Raw genomic sequence first — 24,683 nt, forward strand, 5'->3', positions numbered from 1 at the left:
AACATTCAGAAAACGAAGATCATAGCATCTGGTCCCGTTACTTCATGGGAAATAGATGGGGAAACAGTGGAAGCAGTGGCTGACTCTATTTTGGGGGGCTCCAAAATCACTGCAGATGGTGACTGCAGCCATGAAATTAAAAGACGCTTACTCCTTGGAAGAAAAGTTATGACCAACCTAGACAGCATATTGGAAAGCAGAGACATTACTTTGCCAACAAAGGTCCATCTAGTCAAGGCTATGGTTTTTCCAGTGGTCATGTATGGATGTGAGAGTTGGACTGTGAAGAAACCTGAGCACTGAAGAATTGATGCTTTTGAACTGTGGTGTTGGAGAAGACTCTTGAGAGTCCCTTGGACTGCAAGGAGATCCAACCAGTCCATCCTAAAGGAGATCAGTCCTGGGTGTTCATTGGAAGGACTGATGCTAAAGCTGAAACTCCAGTACTTTGGCCACCTCATGTGAAGAGTTGACTCATTGGAAAAGACTCTGATGCTGGGAGGGATTGGGGGCAGGAGGAGAAGGGGACGACAGAGGATGAGATGGCTGGATGGCATCACTTACTCGATGGACGTAAGTGTGAGTGAACTCTGGGAGTTGGTGATGGACAGGGAGGCCTGGCGTGCTGCGATTCATGGGGTCGCCAAGAGTCGGACACGACTGAGCGACTGAACTGAACTGATGCATGCTGTTTCCACGTTATTTTCTCATTGTTTAGCCACTGAGTCATATCCAACTCTTTTCTGACTCCATGGACTATAACCCACCAGGCTGCTCGGGCCATGGGATTTCCCAGGCAAGAAAATTGGAGTTGGTTGTCATTTCCTCCTTCTCCTGGAGCTCTTCCCAACCCAGGAATCGAACCTGTGGCTCTTGCATCGGCAGGCGGATTCTTTACTGCTGAGCCAGTGTCACCAGAACACTTTCTGTGGGTAAAGGCTAGTGTGAAGCAGCGTCTCTCCCTGTCCATTTCCTTGGCAGTACCTGGGCTGGATGGGCCGTGGTGGGGACCCAGGCTCCAGGCCTCCCCTGTGTGTGATGAGGATTGGGGTGGAGTGGAGATAGGCGTGAAACTGGTCATCAGGGGAGGCCTGCCATGCACAGACACCATGACCACCTGCTCTCGCTCCAGGTGCCATGGTGGCGTGGCGACCCCACCAGCTCTCGGAGCGGGAGAAGAGGGTCATTTTGGTTCTTGCACAGGAAGGTCAGCAACAGCAGCTCTCCAGGGAGGGGCAGGAAGAGGGTGGGCTGAGAGCGACAGCTGGCCTCGAACGATGGTCTGTGTATCAGAGCCTTGCCGCTTCCCAGCCCGTGTTCAGACTTTCTCTGTGTGCTTCCCAAACACCAGCTCCCGGCCTGACCTGTGTCACGTAAAGAAAGCATTGTATTTGCCATGCAAATAGTCGGTATTTTTAGTTTCCTAAAGAGAGCAGGAAGGCAAAAACATGGCGTAGAACCTGGGGTCATGAGTTTCTGTTCCTCCCTGCTGAGCAGGACGGGGGCAGGGATGGGGGGGTGGGGGCCCCTCTCCCATCTATATGGAATCCCTGGCGGGGGCTGCCGACCACTATAAATAAGCATCCTGATTGCTCCAGGAAGGCTGGGCTTCCTCATTTTTTTTTTAAAGTGGAATTTGTAACAGCTTCTGAGCAGATCATCTGTGTCCAGGGTCCTTTCGTCTCCCAGGCATCCTGTGCAACTGCCGTACGGAGGCTCTGGAACGCTGCCCATGGCAGCTGGGTCACAGGACAAGCCATGCTGGCCCAGCCAGCTAAAATAAAGGCCTGATTATCTCCCTCTGTGACCTCTGTCCTGTATTTAGATACGAGTCTCAATAGGAACCCTTCTGAGGAACCAGCAGGAAGCTCCTTTCTGCTTCCGCCAAGAGGCACATCTGTTGGAAACAGAGCAGGTTCGTTAGAAGCAGGGGAAGCCCAGGGCACGGGGCCCAGACGGGGCCCAGGAGTACATCTCCGACGCCACTTGGTTCTCAGGGCCCCAGGGGCCTTCCCTTCCCCCAGGCTGTCATCTGGCAGCACAGGGCTGCAGTAGGAGTGCCAGAGAGTAGGGCACAGGCCGCTGGCAAGTGCGCACCGTCCGCGCGGGGACTGAGCCGCGCGGGCCAACAGAACAGACACCAGTGCCGTTCAGAGTCCACAGACCTGGTCTGGGAACGGTCTCTCAGAGCTTAGGACAAGGTAAGGAGCTTAGCAGGCCCGTCGCACGTGTCACTCAGCACACATTCCAGTAAAACCGCCCGTATTTGTGGTAGCAGGATTTTCTCAGTGAAGGAGGCAGTGTGCTGATTCATATTCTGGCCCGTTCGTCACCTCGTCACACGTAGGCATTTTAAGTATCTTCACAGTAAATAGTTCTGCAACCATCCCTAGAATGTGCTGTGATTAGTCGCTCAGTCGTGTCTGACTCTTTGCGATCCCATGGACTGTAGCCCGCCAGGCTCCTCTGTCCATGAGGATTCTTTCAGCAAGAATACTGGAGTGGGTTTCCCTGCCCTTCTCCAGGGGATCTTCCCAACCCTGGGATCGAACTCAGGTCTCCTGCATTGCAGGCAGATTGTTTATCGTCTGAGCCAGCAGGGAAGCCCATCTCTAGAATAGTAGTTTGTAAAACAAAAGTCACAAACCAATAGGGAAGAGACGCTTTATTCAGTGGAGTCAGTTTGGAAAACTGCTGTGTATTTTTTTTTAAGAATGTGTTTTTTTCCGTGTTATACACAAAATAAATTACAGATAGATAAATTATGAATAAATGGAAAACAAAATGAAACCTTAAAAAGAAACCAGGAGAAAATTCTTGAACTGATGTCACAGTATGGGAACACTGTTTATAAATATCTTTTCAAATTACAAAAGTCATGAGTATTCCATGTAGAAAAATCTATAATTTTTTTTAACAGAAAGATTGCCTATACTTACATCTCCCACGGATAATCCTTGCTGCTATTCTGCTGTTTTTCTTTTTTTTTTTTCTAATAATTTATTTTAAAGTGGTCCTAGATCATAGATCTGCAGTCATATGGCAGAAACAAATATTCATTTTTTTCAGCCAGAACCTAGACATGTCAGAGACACTCCAGTGGTAAATTCCAAGCAATACAAACTCACAGCCAAGAATCATAAAATTCACCAGGAAACAAGGCAGCATGAGTGAGGCAACAGAAAAAAGGAGAGAGGGGTCAGACCCGCAGAGACTTCAGGCATTGGTGTTACCAGTCAGAGAGTGCACAGTAAGTTGAATATGTTAAAAAAAAGAATGAGTTGAAGATATGATTAACAAAAGCTATAAAAGCCCAGCAAATTAGGAAAACAACACAGCGCTTAAAAGAACTGAAAATCATAACTTTGGAAATAAAACACTGTGAATGAGTTCAACAGCGCATCTGATACAGCTGATAAGAAAATTAGAGAACTGAGAAACGGATCTCGCGCAATTACCCAGAATGGAGCAAAGACAGGTGAGGGACAGGAAACAGGGAAGGGCTGCTGGAGGGCAGAGTGAGGGTGTCTGAGGCCCGCTGCTGGGGTTTCAGCAGGAGCAGGAGCCGAGAATGGGGCGGAGGGGCCATCTGAAGAGAGAGAAGTCCAGGTGCAGAACGCCCCCCGCATTCTGCTGTTTTTCTTCCTCAACTTTTCTATCTGTTTATGTAAACATTTGCCAAAACTATGACCACAGTATATATACTATTGTGTGTCATCATTTTCCATGAAGCTGATTACTAGTTTAAAACGTAGGAGAAAAGAGAATCCAAAACTGTGTCTCTAGCGTGATCCAGGTGGTGGTTTGGCTTGATTCTGTGGATACAATATCATACAAATATTCATTCAATACATTACATTACTATCTTTCTTTCAAAATAAAAAGTTTTATAGATGCTATCCATGTGAACATGATTTGTTTGTTGTTTGTTGACTTTTTGCAAATTTTCTGCAAGGAGTATGCATCACTTTTGTCATCAAAGAAAAGAAAACATTATCAACTCACAGCCCAGTGTTCAGGACTGGCATTGGTGGGATTCCTTTCCTCTGTCCCAGACTCAAACTTCAAATGTATCTGCTGGTCTCAAGGCTGATAATAAGAGGTGGGGGTGGGGGCCGTGGAATGCAAGGGCCACGCCACCTCTACCAGCCCTGGAGAAACCACTCACAGTGTGAGGGCTGTGCCATTGCCATGGCAACGCCCCCACATGGGCACACTGGCCACATGTACGTGCCCACTCGCTCAAGGCCTGCCTCTGGGAGGACCAGGAGGCGGCGGTGAGGTGCCAGGCCACAATTGCCCAGGCATCGGTTTTCCTGCTCCGTGTACTTCCTTCACATTTGGGGACATCTTTTGTACTCCCGATATCAGCAGAGGCTCAGAGGCTGAACCCTCCCTGCTAGAGAGGCCCTGGTTGAAGCCCTAAACCGCAGACCACTGGCCGTGAGCATCTCTGGGGTGCTGAGCCTCCTCGGCCGTGGGGGCTGCAGCGCGAAGCACTGGGGAACTCAAGACTGGAGAGGCTTTCATTCCTCCCAGCTTCCTCGGGTTGGACCCACCCTGAGCCAAGGACAGCTCTTTCCAATTTGGAAGTGGCGGGAGCCTCTCACGAGAGGAAGTTTTAGCTGAGAAGTTGAGCTCCCTCTGAGTAGGTCCAGAAGGAGCACTCTGCTGTTCTCAGCATGTTGGCCCCGTGGATTAGGAGTCAAAGGACGGGGTGGGAGGCCCTCTCAGACCACAAGTATCCTTGGGCCAGAGAGGAAGCGAACATAGCTCGTTACTTTGGGATCTGCACAAAGGATTCCTTCACCAGCGGGACTGCAGAGACCAAGGGAAGTCAGCAGCCTTGCTTTTCCAAATGCACACTCAAGAACAGTGTGTTCACCCGTCTTTATGGCTTTGGGCATCGTTGAAAAAAAAAGAAAAAGAAAGCCACCTGTAAACTGGGATGGTAGTTCTCCAGTGGTTAAGACGCCATGCTTCCAGTGCCGGGGATGCAGGTTCGATCCCTGGCCAGGGAGCTGGGATCTCACATGCCGCTTGGTGCAGTCAAAAAACAATTTTTTTCCCCAAACATTAAAGTTTTTGTTTTGGGGGTCTGACTGATTAACAATGTTGTAGTGGTTTCAGTTGAACAGCGAAGGGACTCAATCGTACATATACACTGTATCCATTCTCCCCCAAACTAGCCTCCTATGGCCAAAATATATTTAATAAATAAGCTGGGATGATGAGCAAGGCCGAAGGAACTAGGGGCCCCTGGTGGGCTGTGGAAAGCCATGGTGGGGCCCCTGGGGCCTCAGCTCGCTCCAGGGCAGGCCGTGTCGGGACAGATGCTGTACAGCCTGCTCTTGTGAGCCCGTGTGTGCTCAGTGACCCTCCGTGTCTCCATGTTGCAGGCCTGGCGCTGGTGCCACAGAAGCTGTGTGCCCACTACGCCTGGGATGCCAGCGTGCTGCTTCAGGCCTGGCCCACCGTGGACCCGCAGTTCCTCCAGCAGCCCGAGGTCGTGCAGATGGCGGTTCTGGTGAGTGCCTCCCGAGGCCCCCTACACCTGGGGGAATCTGACACACACACTCTCACACACACACACGGCCAGGTCTGGAGGTTTCTCGCCAGGCCTTGCTAGCCCACCCGACTCTCTGCCCGACCTTCCAGCCTGTCTTGCTTTGCCAGCACCTTCAGTTTTGAGGTCACCACATACCAAAATCTTATGAGCAGAAAACTGGTGGCCCTCAAGCTTTTGAGAGCATGGAAAGAATCAACCTGTCCCACCTTAGGTGTTATAACTTTCTTCATTCCCATTGTGTTTCAGGCTCTCTAGGTTTCATTCAACTGCTCTTGGCTTTTGGAAAAGGTAGGGTGATAGTGAGGTGGTGGGCATGGAATCCCTCACTCTGCAAAATATATTTCAGGAAGGCTACATGAAATCTCTTTTTTGGTAAAGTTGATCATTTTAATTACATAGAAGTAGTCGATTATAGTATAGAGCAAGTAATTCTGCTCTAGTTTATCCTTATGCTTTTAGTTTGCTTAATCTGAGACCCATTGTGACGAATATCTCTTCAATATGCTGATGTGGCTGAAGAGGGAAAGAAAACAAGGGGTAGACCTTTTAGTCTGAACCACACATGGGCCAGCCGATTTGCATCCCAACTCTCATCACCCTGAAAGGTAGGCATCACTGTCCTCATTTTTTTTTTTTTTAAGCTGAGGACACAGGCTCAGAGAGCTCATCACTTTGCCCACATTTGTTTACTCCTCAGTCATTATCCAGTTACCTCCTCTACCTTAACACAGGCTCTTAGGACCCAAACCCAAATACAATAACCCAGGTCCCTGCCCTCGTGGAGCTTAAAGCCTGGTGGAAAAGATAAATAGAGACAAAATGATTGCAAACTGTGGAACGTGCCACAAACAAGTCACCCAGAGGCTGAGGGGTGGCCAGGCCTGCCAGTCCCCGGCTGCTGCGTCTGCCTACCCTGGGCCCTGCGGGCAGGTCCACGTTGGGAAGGACGGAAGCCCCCAGGAGACTGGCTCCTTGTCAGCCACTCTTTGTCCTCACCCTCTCCCCTGGCACCCAGTCCCTCAATGTCCCTCCTGCTCACCTGCCCAGAGAGGGCGAGGAGCTGAGGCTGCCTGGCGAGGCTTCTTCCCAGAGTCCTCAAAACTAGCCTGTGCCTCAGAGAGGTGATTTCTTTAATCTGATTAACATTTCTAAGAAATAATTCTCTTATATACTTCTAAGGACTCGTATACTTCTTGTATACTTGTATATTCTCTTGTATACTTGTAAGCTCAGCTGAGAAAAGCCAACTTTTTTTTTTTTTTTTTTTGGGCCACACCCTGCAGCCTGCGGGATCTTAGTTCCCTTGACCAGGGATCAAACCAACTCCCCCTGCAGAGTCTGAACCACTGGACCACCAGCAAAGTCCCAGAAATGCCAACTTGAGACGCTGAAGTTCTAGTCTGAAAATGTCTTTCCATTTTAAATTAACCACCATGGAAAAGAAATTGAGTTTTGATAATTGGTAAAATAATCTTAGATTTTCATTGAAATAAAAATTCAAGATTTAAAATGCATAGGGCTCCCTGCAAGCACACCCAGCTCAACAACCTCGGGGTCGGGGTGTTGAGGCCTGCTGGCCTGTCTCCGCGTGATCTCACTGAGTGCCAAGGCCAGAAATAGAAGCTGCAGCACAGACCGTGTGACCCAGCGCAACTCAGTTCAGCCGCACCCCTGTGCTCTGAGCCCAGAGGCACCGCCTCATGTCCGTGGAGCCTGGCACCAGGAGCAACGGTCTGGGGAGGCACACATGTTGTCATGCACACTGACAATTTGTGTACCCTCCAAGTTAAGACATAAGAGCTTGGGACTTGGACCACCTCACTTTGCAAAATGCTTCATCTCTCTAAGCCTCAGTTTCCTCAGTTAGAAAATGGGAGGCAAATCCAGGCTCTGCCTCACCTGATTATGCCAAGAATTAAATGGAGCATGCCAGGAGTGCTTAACCTGCTTCTAGAGGCATTAATGACAAAACCCACTAACACGCAGTGAGCATCGACTAAGAAGCCAGCTCTGCCCTTAGAACTTTCCAGATACTAACTCATTGATCCTGCACAGCAGCCCAGCAGCCTGCTGTTCTCCCCATTTCACGGACAAGGCCCCATCTCACGAGGAGGGAACAGTGGCAGCACAGGGCTTGGTCCCTTGAGGGGCTTGGTAGCTCGCTTGGTAGATGGTAACCGCTGCTGGCATAGGCGTCGCTGCCTCTGGCAGCTGGGGCGTTGGGGAACGTGTCCTGAGGAAGAGGACGTGACCTTGGCTTTGAAAAAGGAGCAGCTTTTCCCTGGTGGAGGGAAGGGGCCACAGCGGGGGAGGCCCTCCCTGGACCGGGAGCCGAGGAAGGGCTGGAGAGAGGCAGGGCCACTCTCGAGAGAGGGCTGGACTGCATCTGAGCAGCTGGGGGCTGGCAGGGAAGAGGGGGGCTCCGGGGGTCATCCCATCTCCAGCGCTGGCTGGAGTGGGGGCCTGGTCTGTGGCTTCACGTTCCTGTCCCTCAGCTCGGCCCTCTGAGAATCGGGGATGGAATGGCAGTGACCTACCTCACGGGCCTGTGATGGGGGTAGACAGGGCCTCTCAGGTGGCTTGTGGAGCGCGGTGCCTGGCACAGAGACAGAGAGAGAGCTCAGACAACAAGTGTCTGTATTGTCATGAGCCACTGTGGGGCTCCTGTCAGTGAGCAGTGCATGGGGCGCTTAGGGGTAGGGGGACAGCACTCGCGGCCAGGGGCCCACCAGGCAGCTGTTGGAAAAGTCCTAGAGAGCAACACAGAGGCCTGGACCCAGGCCGAGTGGTGAAGTGGAGGTGGCAAGACCAAAGGGCTGAAGCTAGCAAGGCCACCAGCTAGGGACCTGGAGACCTTCCTAAAGGCAAGCAGCCACTGTTTGAGGTGATGTCGTCTTTGTCTCCCATCCCGCCGTCTAGGTGGTGCTAGTAAAGAACCCGCCTCCCATCCCGTCCTCTAGGTGGCGCGAGTGGTAAAGAACCCTCCTGCCAATGCAGGCGATGGAAGAGACGCGGGTTCCATCCAAGTCAGGAAGATCCTCTTAGTCCATGGGGTCGCAGAATCGGACACAACTGAAGTGTCTTAGCACACACAGCACAGCACAGCACAGCGATCTAGGCCAATACAGCCTCTAAAAATGCCACTAAGTTCTATAGAAATCTGAAAAGATAAATGGGTGACTGTGGGATCCTGGATAATATGCTTTGGTTGAAACTTCAGAAGTACTTCCCGGTAATTTTTCATAATACATTGACTTTATTTTCCAAGTTAAAAACTGGAGCATTCAGGAAAGAAACGTAAGCATTCTGACAGGAGCCGCTGGGACAGAGGAAGCTGTTCAGAAGCCATCTGGATCACATGTCACTTTCCTTAGCAACAATATCAGTTCATATTTGATGTGAAATTTAACCTTCACATCAAATCATTGAACCAGCATTCAGTGAATAATGCCACTGGTGTCTAGAACTGTTCAGTTCAGTCACTCAGTCATGTCCAACTCTTTGCGACCCCATGGACTACAGCATACCAGGCTTCCCTGTCCATCACCAACTCCCAGAACCTACTCAAAACTCATGTCTATTGCGTCAGTGATGCCATCCAACCATCTCATCCTCGTTGTCCCCTTCTCCTACTGCCTTCAATCTAGCCCAGCATCAGTGTCTTTTCCAGTGAGTCAGTTTTTTGCTCAGGTGGCCAAAGTATTGTAGCTTCAGCATCAGTCCTGCCAATGAATATTCAGGACTGATTTCCTTTAGGATGGACTGGTTGGATCTCTTTGCAGTCCAAGGGACTCTCAAGAGTCTTCTCCAACACCACAGTTCAAAAGCATCAATTCTTTGGCGCTCAGCTTTCTTTAGAGTCCAACTCTCACATCCATATATGACCACTGGAGAAACCTTAGCTTTGACTAGACGGACCTTTGTTAGTAAAGTAATGTCTCTGCTTTTCAATATGCTGTCTAGGTTTGTCATAGCTTTTCTTCCAAGGAGCGAGCATCTTTTAATTTTGTGGCTGCAGTCACCATCTGCAGTGATTTTGGAGCCAAAAAATATAAAGTCTGTCACTGTTTCCACTGTTTCCCCATCTATTTGCCATGAAGTGATGGGACCAGATGCCATGATCTTAGTTTTCTGAATGTTGAGTTTTAAGCCAACTTTTTCACTCTCCTCTTTCACTTTCACCAAGAGGCTCTTTAGTTCTTCTTCATTTTCTGCCATAGAGTGGTATCATCTGTTATTGATATTTCTCCCGGCCATCTTGATTCCAGCTTGTGCTTCATCCAGCCCAGCATTTCTCATGATGTACTCTGCATTTAAGTTAAATAAGCAGGGTGACAATATACAGCCTTGACATACTCCTTTTCCTATTTGGAACCAGTCTGTTGTTCCATGTCTAGTTCTAACTGTTGCTTCTTGACCTGCATACAGATTTTTCAGGAGGCAGGTCAGGTGGTCTGGTATTCCCATCTCTTTCAGAATTTTCCACAGTTTGTGGTGATCCACACAGTCAAAGGTTTTGGCGTAGTCAATAAAGCAAAAGTAGATGTTTTTCTGGAACTCTCTTGCTTTTTCGATGATCCAGCGGATGTTGGCAATTTGATCTCTGGTTCCTCTGCCTTTTCTAAATCCAGCTTGAACATCTGGAACTGTACCGGCCCATTTTAGGGTGGTGTGAATCCTGTTTCCAGGTTGTCACACGTGAGCGCCCCTTTCTGGAGCCAGTCATCAGGAAGGGAGGTTGCCCACGTTCCGCAGAAATTAATTAGTCCACATGAAACACCCTATAGCCGGATCTGAACTCGATGTGATCTTCCGGAACACAATTATCCCTCTCCTTCTGAATACAGCCTAAACCATCTCATGCTGAGAGTTTTTGACATAATTCCCACCGAAGTGTGATGAGGGCAGCATTCAGGAAACACGGGGTGGCGCCCCTGCCCTCTCTGTGGTATTCAGGCATTAATCCCACCCATCTCACTGCACTTCACTCTTCTGGGTAGCTGGGTGCCACCTTTTCTTTCTCTCTTCCCACACCCTCTCCCCACACACAGACAGCAATACCCTTTAGGGGCAGTGAGTGTCAGGCTGCCTACACCCCCAGGCTTTCCTCATGGGTTGTCTCTCTTCGCCTTCTCAGATCAACAACAAAGCCTGCGGCAAAGTCCCCGTGCCTCAGAATGTCGCCCAGGACCAGGACAAAGTCCACGAACTGGTTCTCCAGAGCGAGTTGGGTGTCAGGCTCTTACAGGGCCGAAGCATCAAGAAGGCCTTCCTCTCTCCGCGCACCGCCCTCATCAACTTCCTGGTGCAGGAGTGACTGCAGGCCCGCTGCGGCCCCTCCTCCAGGTCTGGGGTGAAGGAAGGAGTCTGGGGCCCCGGCTCAGGGAAAAGCCCAGTGTCTTGAATGTCTGCCTTGGCATTCTGACGGCTGGCATCCGCAGGGCACCTCTGCAGTGTGATCTGGTGCTGGGGTGAGGGTGGGTAGGGGCAGAGGAGAAATATGAGTGAAGTGGGGTGGGGAGCACATACCTCTGCCATTGCAGGTGAGGGAAGCATCTAGCCCCACGTGAAGCCCCCAGAGATTTGGCCAGGTGGGAGCAGCAAGGTGAAAAGAGAAGCAGATGAGCCTGAACATGAAGCCTCTCTAGCAGCCTGGGCGCCTCTGGACCTCAGAAACTGCACTGCCTTCAGCGGGTCTGAGGAGCGTGAGGCTACACCGAGGATGTCGGGGGGCTCAGGAGCAGCTCAAGCAGTCACTGTTGATCGATGATGGAGCCTCAGCCTCACGGCAGAGGGTCTCCTGCCTGCAGGCTGAATCCAGATATCCACGTGTGGCATGGACACTGGCGTCTTCAGAAGTCGCCTGGAGGAATTCCCTGGCCATCTGGTGGTTTGGGCTTTCACTGCTCTGGACCCCGGTTCGATCCCTAGTCGGGAAACTAAGATCCTGCATGGCTGGCACAGCCAAAAAGAAGACGAAGAGGAAATCGCTGGGAATCAAGAGGCAAGCAGGGCTAGTCTGGCGGCCTGCACCCCAGCTGCTCAGCCCTGCCTGGCTGGCTGTTTCCACCCAGGCTCAGCTGGACCCTCCTGCCCGGCCTGCTCTGATGCCGATCTTCAGGCCCTTGGGCGAAGCACTGCTTGGCACTGAATGGGGAGCAGCCCCTCCCGACTGCCCCCTCAGGGTGTCACGTTTGCTGGGAAGTGAAGCGGAACCAAGCTGCTTCCAGCCTGGCCGGAACCCATCTCAGAGCCCACCACAGCTAACAGGGCGTCTGCTCATGTGCGCCCCAGATGGCAGTGCCGCCCTGGGTGTGGCCCCCCAGAGCCTGTTGTCAGGAAGAACGAGCCCACCGCCGGTGGGGGTGGGGGGCTGGTGCCATCCGGGTGTTGCCTCCTGTGCTGCAGCCGCAGCAGCTGGCTGCCAGGAAGACCCCCGTGTGATGTATGTTAGGGTGATCCTGGGTTTTGGTGAAGTCAGAGGTTAGGTGCTCTTAACAGAACTGGCCTCAATCCACTGAGTACTGTTTATATGTGGAGGGGAGGAGAATCCAGACATGTTGTGATGCTGAAAATCTGTATTTGTTCCCTGACGCCTTTTTCTGAAGTTGGCTCAAATGTGGTCCCCTGCAGTTCAGCAGTTAACAGATGACTTTTTTTTTAATGGAATAAAATGTTTGTCATGTATGACTTCGGGACAAATGTGTGATCCTGGAATAGTCACCATATTCCAATTCTAGGAGTTAATCAGGAACACACTGAGTTATTCTGTTATTCTCTGAAGCACTGGCTATGTGCCTGACTCCATGTGGACTGTTACAAAGTGGGATGCATGGGAAACTTACCAACCATGGTAGACAGTACTGACTCAGAAACAGCAGCTAAGTCACTTGGCTCAAGCTTAATACTCTGCCTGGTCCCCATGCCCAGAAATCCTGGTATAACTGATCTGAAGTACACTTGGGCATCAGGGATCTTATTAATAGAATCTCCACACTTGACTGATTGTTGATTGTTAGTTGTTCAGTCGTGTCCGACTCTTTGCGACCCCTTGGACCATAGCCCGCCAGGCTCTTCTGCCCATGGAATTCTCTGGGCAAGAGTACTGGAGTGAGTAGCCATTCCCTCCTCCAGGGGATCTTCCTAACCCAGGAACTCGGGTCTCCTGAATTGCAGGCAGATTCTTTACAGTCTGAGCTGCAAGGGGAGCCGACACAGGTGTTCCACAGGTGATTCTAATGGCCAGCTAAGTTTGAGAACCACTGGATTAATTGATTCATTTGAACCATAATGTCTAACTAGTCCTTTCTGTCCCTGACCTTCAGCTTAACTGGGATGAATTTGGTCCAAGACCAAAGCACAGTGAAGCAAAGTCAGGAAAGACTTGGACTGGAAGGGAAGGCAGGGGCCAGAACTCTGGAGCAGGTATTTAAGATGTTCCCAGAGCTGGCCTGAGTGGACCAAATCCTATGGCATGTCCCAACAAATGCAGGTTCACTACAAGCAAACATGAGGCTCTACCTTTGGTTCAAGGAGGGGAGTGAGCGCATTTGCCTCATTGTCTTGTTTACTCCTAAAGTAAGCTAAGTGATCTTGAGTCTGTCAGTAAGATGAGGGCAGGGACCCCTTTATTAGCACATAATCTGGCTAGAATAGTGGCTGAGTGAAGCTTCAAGACCACTGGACTAAACAGCATGGCTTCCAAGAACTTCTTCTCCAAGAGGAGAACAAAGTTTTGAAAACAAATGAGCTCGTTGGTATCACTGAGCTAGTTGGTGTAATGGAACAATTGAACAGAAGAACCTGATCGCTGGGGTGGGGAATGATCTCAGTCCTTTATTAACTGCCTTGATTAGGTCAAAACCTGGGCTGAACAAGTTCCCTTGCATTATGTCATTTAATTTCCACTAAAACCCTAGAGGGAAAGAATGTGTCTGTCATAAATATGAAGAAACCCAGGTTCTGAGGTTCAGTGATTTGCTCAGTTTGCACAGCTAATAAGTAGAAGCTTTTTGTTGTTGCTGTTGTTAACTCACCAAGTCATGTCCAGCTCTTTTGCAACCCGGCGGAGTGTAGCCTGCCAGGCTCCTCTGTCCATGGGATTTTCCAGGCAAGAATACTGGAGTGGGTTGCCATTTCCTTCTCCAGGGCATCTTCCCAACCTTGGGATCGAACCCGAGTCTCTTGCATCTCCTGCATCAGCACGTGGATTCTTTACCACGGCCCCACAGTAACTGGAAGAACCAAATCCAAACCCCGGTCCTCTGGCCTGCAAATCGCCTTGTGCCACACACCATGTCTACCAGTCCCCTCACCTCATTGCCCGTCTTGCTGGAAGTACTAGACTGATGTTGGCTGGAAGCTTGGGGCTCTCTAGGGACACCTCGTGACTGCATGGAGTGGCCATTGTTCTTGTTGCCTCTGAGCTGCCTTGGCTTAGGGTTCCTTGATTGATGGCCTGAGGCTTCTGGGGGCAGATGGCCTGGTGATGTGAGGCCACATGAAGAAGTCTACCAGAGATCCTCACAAGCCGCTCATGGCCCTTGGCAGGCCAGTGCTCAGACAGGATAGACTCCAAACCTAAAGCTGAGCATCTGAAGTTGGCTTCGGTTTTCATCTCTAGGTGGTTTGATTCCGGATCTGAGCCCAGGTTGGAATTAGGAGGCTGCTAGTGCACACAGCCATGCACCTGGGCTGATGACATTCCTGCTGCGCCACCACTCAGGCCAGAGGGCTTGGTTCCTGCACCTGCTGCCCCGGCCTCCACCACCTGCCGCCCTCTTGGTCTTTCTCCTCCCAGGAGGGAAGGGAAGGAGGCAGACAAGCCTCCAGGGTCATTGTGTGCACCAAGCACCATGCAGAGGGTTTTGCTGCTGCTCTTCAAGCCTCACAGCAATGCTGCAAAGTGAGAATCATGGCCCACAGTCTTTAAGGAAGGAAACCGAAGCCTAGCGAAGTACAGCGAGTTACCTACTTCCCGCCGCTGGTAACCGCTCGAGCCAGGATTCAGCCCCCGTTCTGCCTTCCTGTTCACGGCTCATGCTTTCTCCAACCTGCCTTCCAGGAGGGAAGAAGTGGGGTGTCTTGGGAGGAAATACAGCTTGTTCTTTCTGTCCCAGGAATTCTAAACTGGAGCTCTGGTGTGTGTATGCGGCCCTGCGGAATGCCGCCCGACACTCCTGACTCACCTCACCGCAGGCGCTCCTTGAAGCAGGCTGGGCTTTTGTACCCCAGATCCGTCCATCATTGGCTGTGGGCCAGCCCAGAGTGGAGGGCGATAGTTAATAACTTTCTGGGCATCTTGGGATGGAGGGACTCCCACTGGCTCAGGGTAGGTTTCCGGAGAGGAGCACAGCTGAGCCGTCGGCAACCAGCATGTGTGGGAGCTGGGGCTAGGCGCCCCTGCCTGTGAGGGGGACTGGGGGAGCGCTCAAGGTGACCACCACTAGGAGAGAGGGCGTGAGTCCAAGCTTGAGAAGCAGGCGGCCTGGGGGGCAAGGAAAGGCTCCAGACAGACGCCGAGTCACAAGAGACGCGGATGAGCGCAGGATGGGGTGAGGACAAGCCCAGCTACCTCGGGGCTGCCCTGGTACCCTGGGCTGGGGGGGCTCCAGGCAGCGCCACTGCATTAGAGACAGTGATGAAGTGAAACCGGAAGCTGTCATCCCCCTTCTGCAGATGACAAGACCATGACTCACCCAGGCCGAGGCTTGCTCGAGGCCCGACAGTGAGTGATGGGAGTATTTCCAACCCCATTCTGTGCTCATTCCACTCAGGGGTACCCCTGGAAAAGCCCTGTGGTACCACCAGACAGAATTTAGCTCTGGAAGTAAATGCTCTTAACTGTGGATGACATCAGGGTAGACCAAATGAGAAGAGTCTGCACCCCCTCCCCCCGCCATTTGTCCCTCTGAGACGAGCAAGGAGAAAACATCTGTTTCGTGGGCTGATCCCTGTCTGGCTTTTCAGAGGGTGGGTGGCCAGAAACTCTCCTCCAAGCTGATGAGTCTGGAGATTGGAATCCGGGGTGGCCAGCCGTGAACAAGAGGGAATCCCCAGAGTGGGTGGGTGAGCAGTGCTGGCAGGGAGGGGGCGGCAGGGAACAGCTGGGGAAAGACCGTCCTGTGGGCAGAGGCCCCGGATCCAAGGGTGGGGCCAGCGATCGTCCAGAATGGGTGACCTCACGCCAGGTCTCCATCACGTCTGCCCACGTGACGGAGGGGAGGCAGGGGTAACAAGCCCCTGGGGGAAGGTGGCGGCCAGGCCTGCCCAAGTCAGGCGCCTGGAATCCAACACTCATGATTCACCTCCGTACGCCTCCAGCTCTGCTCTTGGATTCCAGGTCTTGTCTGGCCTCTGAAAGAGCCAGCCTGTGTGGAACACCCCACTGGGTGTGCCTGAGATGCCCTCGTACCAGCAGCAGTAAGAACATTTGCTGCTTTCTGAAGGCTAGCTGTGTGCTCGGCCCTGTTCTGGGAGCCTTACCACAGAAGAGGCTGGCAGAGCCGTGAGTCCGACCCTGCTCCGCTGCACCGCTTCCCACAGGCCTTGATACAGACCAGCCCTGAACCTCCTGGGTTTGCCAACACAGCCTTGATTTCTGACTCTCTCTCTAGTTGTCAAGAACCTGCCAAGCCCACACTCACTGATCCGAGGACATTTGGGTGAGCACCTCCCTGGTGCCCAGGGACAGATCTCGGCTTTCTCTCTGAGCCCGGGCCTGAGCTCTCCCAGGGACCCATCACCTTTAATAGTTACGGATTTATTTGGCCATGTCAGGTCTTGGCTGCGATACACAGGATCTTCATTGTGATGCTTGGGCTTGGTTGCCCTGCAGCATGTGGGGTCTTAGTTCCCTGACCAGGGATCAAACCCGCATCCCTTGCATTGAAAGGCAGATTCTTAACGACTGGACCACCAGGGAAGTCCTGAGCCATCACCTTGGAGCCCCATCAGTGGAACCTCGAAGTCAGGGGGTCAACTTGGCTCCACTCTGGATACCAGGAGGAAAATCCCACGGACAGGAGCAGGGGAGACCTGGCCTGGGCCCGTGGGCATGGGGAGAGCTGCCTGGCCTCACAGCATCCCAAAACACCCTTCCCCAGACCATCCTTTCCTCCCACCGCAGAAGGCCTCCTCTGGGATCGCTGAGGGCTGGTTGGCCCCAGCCCCACCCGGAGGCGGACTTGCCTGCCACACCCGCTGGACCTGCGTGCTCATGGGCTCCCCTCAGGACTGGGAGGAGAACTGGGCCTGGGCAGGAATCCTCTTCCTGAGACCCTGTGAGGTGAGGCGTCAGTGTTGAGTGGATAGAGTGGATACACTGGGGTCAGCCGGGGAGGCAGGGCCACCCCAAAGGTGACACCGTTCTCTGAGCCTGGAATGTCATTCATCAGGGAAAAGGCATGTCCTTCCCTTCTTGAGAAACAGGGCCAGGCCGGGCCGGTGGGTCTTTGTGAGGTGGGTGCCCCAGGGGTATCTGTCTGTGGGCAGGACACAGAGCAGCCACCGCGAGGAAGTAGGCTGAAAAGCCAGACGTCATCGAGCGTCTCCATTCTCAGCTATCACTTTGCCTGTTAGTTGTCAGATAACACGTTAGCTTGCTAGTACTGGAAATTTAGTTTTGATTAATAATTAACGTTAATGGATTTTTATTATGGTCTGGAAGTTTGTGTCCCCTGAAATGCATATGTTGAGACTGTACTTCCAAAGGTAACGGTACCTAGCAGGTGGGGCTTTGGAGGTGCCTGGGTGAGGTCATGAGGGTGCGGTCCTTGTGGGTGGGATTAGAGTCACAGAAGAGCTTGCTTCCTCCCTGCATCCTGCCACGTGAAGACATAAGTCAGCAGTCTTCAGCCCGAAGAGGGTTCTCGACAGAACTCCAGCAAGCTGGCACCCTGATGTCAGGCTTCAGCCTCCAGAACTGTGAGGAATGTGTTTCTGTCATTTATCAGCCCTGCAGTCTACGGTACTTTGTTATAGCAGCAAGAGTTTAAACAATTACTAACATCTTTTCATTTTTTTTCATATGTTCTCATTTGCGTCCAACTCATTGCAACCCCATGGACTATAGTCCGCCAGGCTTCTCTGTCCATGGGATTTCCCAGGCAAGAATCCTGGAACGTGTTGCCATTTCCTCTTTGAGGGAATCTTCCCAACCCAGGGGGTCGAAACCCAGTCTCCTGCATTGGCGGGCAAATTCTTTACCACTGACCTACCTATTGCTTTAAATTTTTCCTAAAGCATACGTGTCATATTATTTTCAGAACACCTTATCTAGTTTTTAACTAGGTCTGAGAGACTTTTGAAGTATAGCACTGTGATTTCACCGATTAGCACTTGAGACTGCCAAGATAAAACACAGGGATCCTGCCCTTAGAAACCGTATGGACCAGGAGAGCAATATGGTGTATTGGAAAGAGCATAACAAGCTTTGGCCAGTATTCAACTTCTTCAAAAATTACCATCTTAGGAGTCAGTTCCCCTTTTAGTGAGTGCAGTTACCAGTTACATTGTTCTTACCTGCACTGCAACCCCTTAATTATGCACTAACAACTTGGTAGTCTGCTAGTATCTTTTTAAAATATATTTTATTTATTTGCTGAGCCGGGTCTCAGCTGCAGCATTCAGGAACTAGTGCCCTGACCAGGGATGGAACCCGAGCCCGCTGCATCCGGAACTCAGAGCCCCAAGCCACTGGACCACCGGTGGAGTCCCAATCTGCTAATTTCTTGTCTACCAGCCATCTTTAGCAATATTCTTTTTAAATTGTCAGTTAATTGTTGATGTAACTATAACAGCAGCATTAGTCACTCAGTTGTGTCCGGCTCTTGTGATCCTGTGGACTGTAGCCCACCAGGCTCCTCTGCATGGGATTCTCCAGGCAAGGATACTGGAGCGGGTTGCCATTCCCTTCTCCAGGGGTTCTGCCCGACCCAGGGATCAAACCTGGGTCTCCTGCATTGCAGACAGATTCTTTACCATCTGAGCCACCAGGGAAACTGTAGCGGATGAACCCCTAAACCATGGTGGGCTCACCCGGCAGACTTCAGTTCTCATCCCTGTAAGTCTAACCCTCTGGAGAAGGCAGCAGGGGAGGCACTCTGTTCTTTTCCACCTTGATGGGGAGGGGGATGCTGAAGGAGACTCCTCTGTCTTCACCTCTTGGCTCTCAGGGCTGAACATTGATACCCAGCCCTCAGATATAGGCAGAGAGAGCTGGAGTTTCATAAGGAGGTTTCTGGGGGCAGAATCTAAAGTGGCATGCATCTCTTCTGCCCACTGGGAAATATGGACAGCCACCTCCCCCAGCAACAAGTCTGCGTGAGGGAAGGGAACCCAGATCTTCGGTGGGCAGCCACCTGCCTGCACCACCTGAACCATCTTTTCTGTTTTCAGACTCTTGGTTGTTAGTGTCTGTCTTATCTTCTGAATCTCTCTGCTGACACAGGGATTTATAGGCACCCCCTGCCTGGAGCAAGGACCGTGTGCCTTCTGAATCTGTGAAAGCTGCAGGCTGTGGCTCTGAAATAACTCATTCATCACCTCCCAGCCTGACGGTGCCGCCCTGCCCTCTGTCCTGGACTCCAGGCCTCGCTCCAGAAATGTATGAAATCACAGATCTGCTTTGTGCCGCTTTATAAACGGCCAACTTTTACTCCAGAGTTCTGCTTTTTGGTCTCCAGTTCTCCCCAGTCTCCTTCCTCCGTGACGTTCACACATTGATTAATAGAGACAGTTTGGAGCATTTTGATGTTTTGGAGGGGGTGGAGCATTTTAATTAAGAGGTAGAAGAAAGCAGGTTTCCCCTTGCCCTGCCGGAAACCTGGGAAATTCTTCAGATTCCTTTTTCTGAAGGGTCAGGGCTGTTTCTTCAGGGTAGAAATGTGACACAGCCCTAAACGCTTCACTTTGTGCTTTGGTCCTGGACACTTGTACCCCTCCCCCACCTCACACACACCCCATGTACACACACACACCATCTCACACACCCCACCCACACACACCCCACCTCACACACACACCCCACCTCAACACACACACCCCCCCACACACACACACCACCTCACACACACACCCCACCCACACACACACATACCACCTCACACACACACACCACCTCACACACACCCCACCCCCACACACACATACCACCTCACACACACACCCCACCCACACACACATACCACCTCACACACACACCGCACCTCACACACACACCACCTCAACACACACACCCCCCACACACACACACCCCACCTCACACACACCTCACACATACACCCCACCTCACACACACACACCACCTCAACACACACACCCCACCTCACACACACATACCACCTCAACATACACACCCTACCTCACACACACACACCACCTCAACACACACACCCCACCTCACACACATACACCACCTCAACACACACACCACCTCAGTATACACACCCCACCTCAACACACACATACCACCTCACACACACACACCACCTTAATATACACACACCACCTCACACACCCCCACACACACACAAACACACCACCTCATACACACACATACCAGCTCAACATATACACACCACCTCACACACACCATGTCACACACACCCCATGTACACACACACATCACCTCACACACACACACACCACCTCAACATGAACACACATCCCACCTCACACACACACCACCTCACACACACACACCCCACCTCACACACACACACCCCACCCCACACACACACCATCTCAATACACACACCCCACCTCACACACACACACACCACCTCACACACACACACCCACACACACATACCACCTCACACACACCCCATGTACACACACACACCACCTCACACACACACCACCTCACACACACACACCATGTCACACACACCATGCACACACACACATCACCTCACACACACACCACCTCAACATGAACACACATCCCACCTCACACACACACCACCTCACACACACACCCCACCTCACACACACACCATCTCAATACACACACCCCACCTCACACACACACACACACATACCACCTCACACACACCCCATGTACACACACACACCACCTCACACACACACCACCTCACACACACACACCACCTCAACATAAACACACACCCCACCTCACCTCACACACACCCCACATACACACACACCCCACACATACCACACATACACCCCACCTCACACACACACCACACACACCCCACCTCACACACACACCTCACACACACACCACACACCCCACCTCACACACACACCTCACACACACCACACACACACCACCACAACACACACCCCCACACACATACTCTTCACACACACTACCTCAACATAAACACACACACCCCACCTCACACACACACACACCCCACACAATACTCCTCACACATACCACATACAAACACCACCTCAATACACACACACACACCAGCTCACACACACACACCCCATATACATACTCCTCACACACACCACCTCAACATACACACACATACACCTCCCACCACATATTCTTCACACATAAACACACACACTATACACTCTTATACGCCCCCCCAACAGACACACAGATCATAGAGAACACATACTTACCACATAAACACACACCTCAACACACACATACACACCCCACACACATTGCAAATATACCACATTATATATCACACACACATTATACCACATACTACACACACACACCCCACACCATACATACCAGCATGCAACACACACACATACCCAAGCCAAAAGCCTTTTTTGGGGAGTAATAACTGGTAATTATTTTTGCCAGAGGACTAGCCTCACAGGTGACTGGGGGCATTGTGGGGAGGGCAATTTTGTCTTGAGGATTAATCCAAGTCATTGCTGCCAGGCAGGGAAGGGCCGGAGGCTGGGGCCAGGGTAGACAGTTACACAGGGAGGCCCCCATCCTCACCTGTGCTCAGGTGACCCCATCACCAGCGCTGTCCAACTGCAGGGACCCCTCCTCTGGCAGTACCCACCTGTGGTGAGAATCATCTGTATTGATGGAAGCATAGTAATAAGTCAGGGCTCTCCTGTGTGTTGAGCACTGACTTCGTGCAGAGATTGAACCTGGCAAGTGGCAGGTGAGATGGAGGACCCTAGAGCTCAGCATGGCTGGAGTTCCTGCTCACTTAGGTCCTGGCCCTGAGAGCTCCGTGGTCACAGGTGGGGCAGGCAAGCTGAGGCACAGCGCTGGACCGAGGCAGGGGTCAGAGGTTTGGACTGGAGCCTGTCTGGGGTGATGACAAATGCGAGCCTCCCGGAGGATGACCTTGGGGGTCAGGGAGAAGCAGAGACAAGGCGTGGGGGTTGGGGAGTGGCTCTTCACTTCCAGATCCCATCTTGTTTTTATCTGCATGCCGATCTTTCAGCTCAAGAGCCAGGGATGTGAGTCGGAGGCTGCTCCCCGCAGGAACGAGCTCAGGGACAGATTCCAGGTGAAGATGGAGCACCGGGTCCCCCGCACGGTCCAGCTCCCTGACATCCGCTACTGCAGCCCCACCGGCTGCCGTCAGCCTGTGATGAGCTGAGCCGTGCCCCGTGGTGCTCAACAAAGCGAACCTGGAGTGAACAGGACAAGATCTCTGCAGGATGGGTCCACGCACTCCCAGCCCCACGTCTCCACGCTGCCCCTAGCTCACTCAGCTCCAGAAACCCTGGCTTCTTTGCTGTTCCCCAGCCACACTGGGCACACGCCTGCCTCACAAGCTGAGACTTGGAGTCCCTCTGCCAAGAGGGCTCTTCCCCAGATCGCTGGTTCTCTCACCCACTTTGGTCCCCAATCTGTGAGGTCCTCCCAGATCATTCTATACAAAACACCACTCCACCCCCAGTATGCCCTGCTCCCTAGCTAATAACCACACAGTTTGCATATTTATCTTATCATGTGTCTCTCCCTCCAGAAAGTCAGCTTTGTGAAGGCAGGTACTCTTGCAGCCTTATTTTATTTACTTACAGTTGTTTTCCTCTGTTGTGTCTCAGGCCCAGAACACCATCAGGCACACAGTAGGTGCTCAGTAAATATTTGCATGAATGATTCTGGTCCTAAGTGGGCTCAGTGACCTTGAGCACTTTGTTAACCCAGCAGAGGTTTTAATTTCCTTAATTACAAAATGGACACAGTGATGCCAGCTAGTGGGTGGGGTGGGACAGGGTGGGAAGGGAAATCTGAAATAGTCTGTGGATATTTTGTAAACTGGAAACTGCTGAGCACCCTAAATGACAGTCCTGGGATTTCTCTGCCAAGGGAACAAAATGACAGCAGTTGGATGGTTTCCTGCTCAGCCTCTCAGTTAAGACTTGTTGCCTGGGCTGCCACAGAATCAATAAAGGTAAGTCACGCGGTTTTATTGGAGCACATATGCTTCTTGCAAATGCAGTGTGTGCGTGTGTTTGAAAGTCTTGCGTGTCAAGAGCTGGGCTGACCCAAGGACTGGAGGCCCTCAGGAGAGGGAGCTTCAAGCAAAGGCCACGTGGAGACAGTGAGAAGGCAGTGAGCTGCTGCTGGAGGGAGCACTGTGGCTTTATTTTAAGGTTGACAAGGGTGAGGGAGCAAAATGTGATGCAGTAGGCTTTCACTGGATGTTTCCCCGGAATGAGAAGGAACTAAGGTTTCTACTTATCGTAAGGCGGGGTGGGGCCCACGGGAGCCAGGCAGGGGAGACAGGTGACATCCACAGATCAAAAGGAGCCTGTCGCTATGCTGGTGGCCCTGGGCTCGGACTGTCGGTCACAATGATCCTCTCTGGGCCAGAGCCACAAAAAAGAAAAAACAAAAACCTCTGGACAGTAGCACAAGGCTGAGAAACAGTGACCCGTGGGCCAAATCTGGCCCTCCACCTGTTTTTATAAATAAAATTTTATCACAACACTGCCATTTATGAATTTTCTGTGGTTGTTTTTGCAGAGTTCTGTAGTTGTGACAGAGACTCTGTGGCCCACAAAGCCTAAAATATTCATAGTCTGGTCCTGCACTGAGAAAGCTTGTTGAACCTCAGAATGATGAGGGCGAACATTGGGTTTGAGGGGTCTGAAAACTTGGGTTGAGTTCTGGTGCATCTGTTTTCAATCTGGCGCCTGCAGGCAAAGCCTTCGCCTCTCCAAGCCTCAGTTTATTTACCTGTGAAATTGTGTGGTAATGCCCATTCTGCCTAGTTGTCGTGAGTATTTAATAGATAATGTACTTATTATAACTCCTTCTGTTATTTTTCGTGGGTATCTTAAATTGCAACGTGCAAGCTTAACCGATAATCATCTTCCTTGAGTTAACTTGACGGTGGACAGACTGAACTCTTACAGAACTATCCTCTCCTGTCCTTCTGTCAAATTATTTTGTTATAAATCCCACATAAATTGGTTACTATTTTTGCTTTTAAAAGAAAAAAATTCTCTTTTTTATTTACCCAAATACCTACCATTTTGTGTGTTCTTGATTCTTCCTGCAGATCTGACTTTCGATCTGATTTCCCATTGCCCTAAAGAATTTTCTTTGGTGTTTCTTATAGCGCTTCTGCTGGCAGTACATTCTGTCAAGTTTTGTCAGCCTTTGTTTATCTGAAAAAAAAAATGTTCTCCCACTACTTTCACTGGATATGGATATCTTGGTGACAAATTTCTTTCAACATTTTAGATGCCATTCTGTTGATTTCTGGCTTTCACTGTTTCTGATGAACTTTAGCCGTCATTCTTTTAGTTATTCCATTGAAGATATGTTATTTCCTTTGGCTACTTTTAAGGTTTTCTCTTTGACTCTGTATTTCAGTGGTTGACGAGGGTATTTCCCCTGAGGATACCCACTCCCTGGATTCGGTTTTCTTTGTTTTCACCCTGCTTGGGTTCATGAGATTCGTGCATCTGTGAGACAGCATTCAACAATTTTGGAAAACTCTCTACTGTTAAATCTTTAGTTCTTCTGCCCCACTTTTTGTTACTCCCCTCCCTTTCTGATATATCACTTACATTTATGTTAGATCATTGATGTTTTCTCACAGTCTTCTGTTCTTTTTCCTTTTCCTTCTTTTTTAAAAAAATCAAATTGCATGCATTTGTAAGAAATAATACAAACGGATCTTGTACC

The 24,683-nt window shown here is 51.0% G+C and overlaps 1 protein-coding gene across 1 annotated transcript in view; it reads left to right on the forward strand.

Annotated features, from left to right (window-relative positions):
- The window catches only part of LARS2 (leucyl-tRNA synthetase 2, mitochondrial), a 145,582-nt gene extending 133,369 nt beyond the window's left edge, over positions 1-12,213 (forward strand). The window contains exons 20-21 of the mRNA XM_052656498.1: positions 5,400-5,527; positions 10,707-12,213. Coding sequence (XP_052512458.1) covers positions 5,400-5,527; positions 10,707-10,886 — 308 coding nt within the window. The 3' untranslated portion in view covers positions 10,887-12,213. The remainder of the gene's footprint in view (positions 1-5,399; positions 5,528-10,706) is intronic.
- The last annotated feature ends 12,470 nt before the right edge of the window (positions 12,214-24,683 follow it).

This window comes from Budorcas taxicolor, chromosome 1 (genome assembly GCF_023091745.1).
Source record: "Budorcas taxicolor isolate Tak-1 chromosome 1, Takin1.1, whole genome shotgun sequence".
NCBI classification, from domain to species: domain Eukaryota; kingdom Metazoa; phylum Chordata; class Mammalia; order Artiodactyla; family Bovidae; genus Budorcas; species Budorcas taxicolor.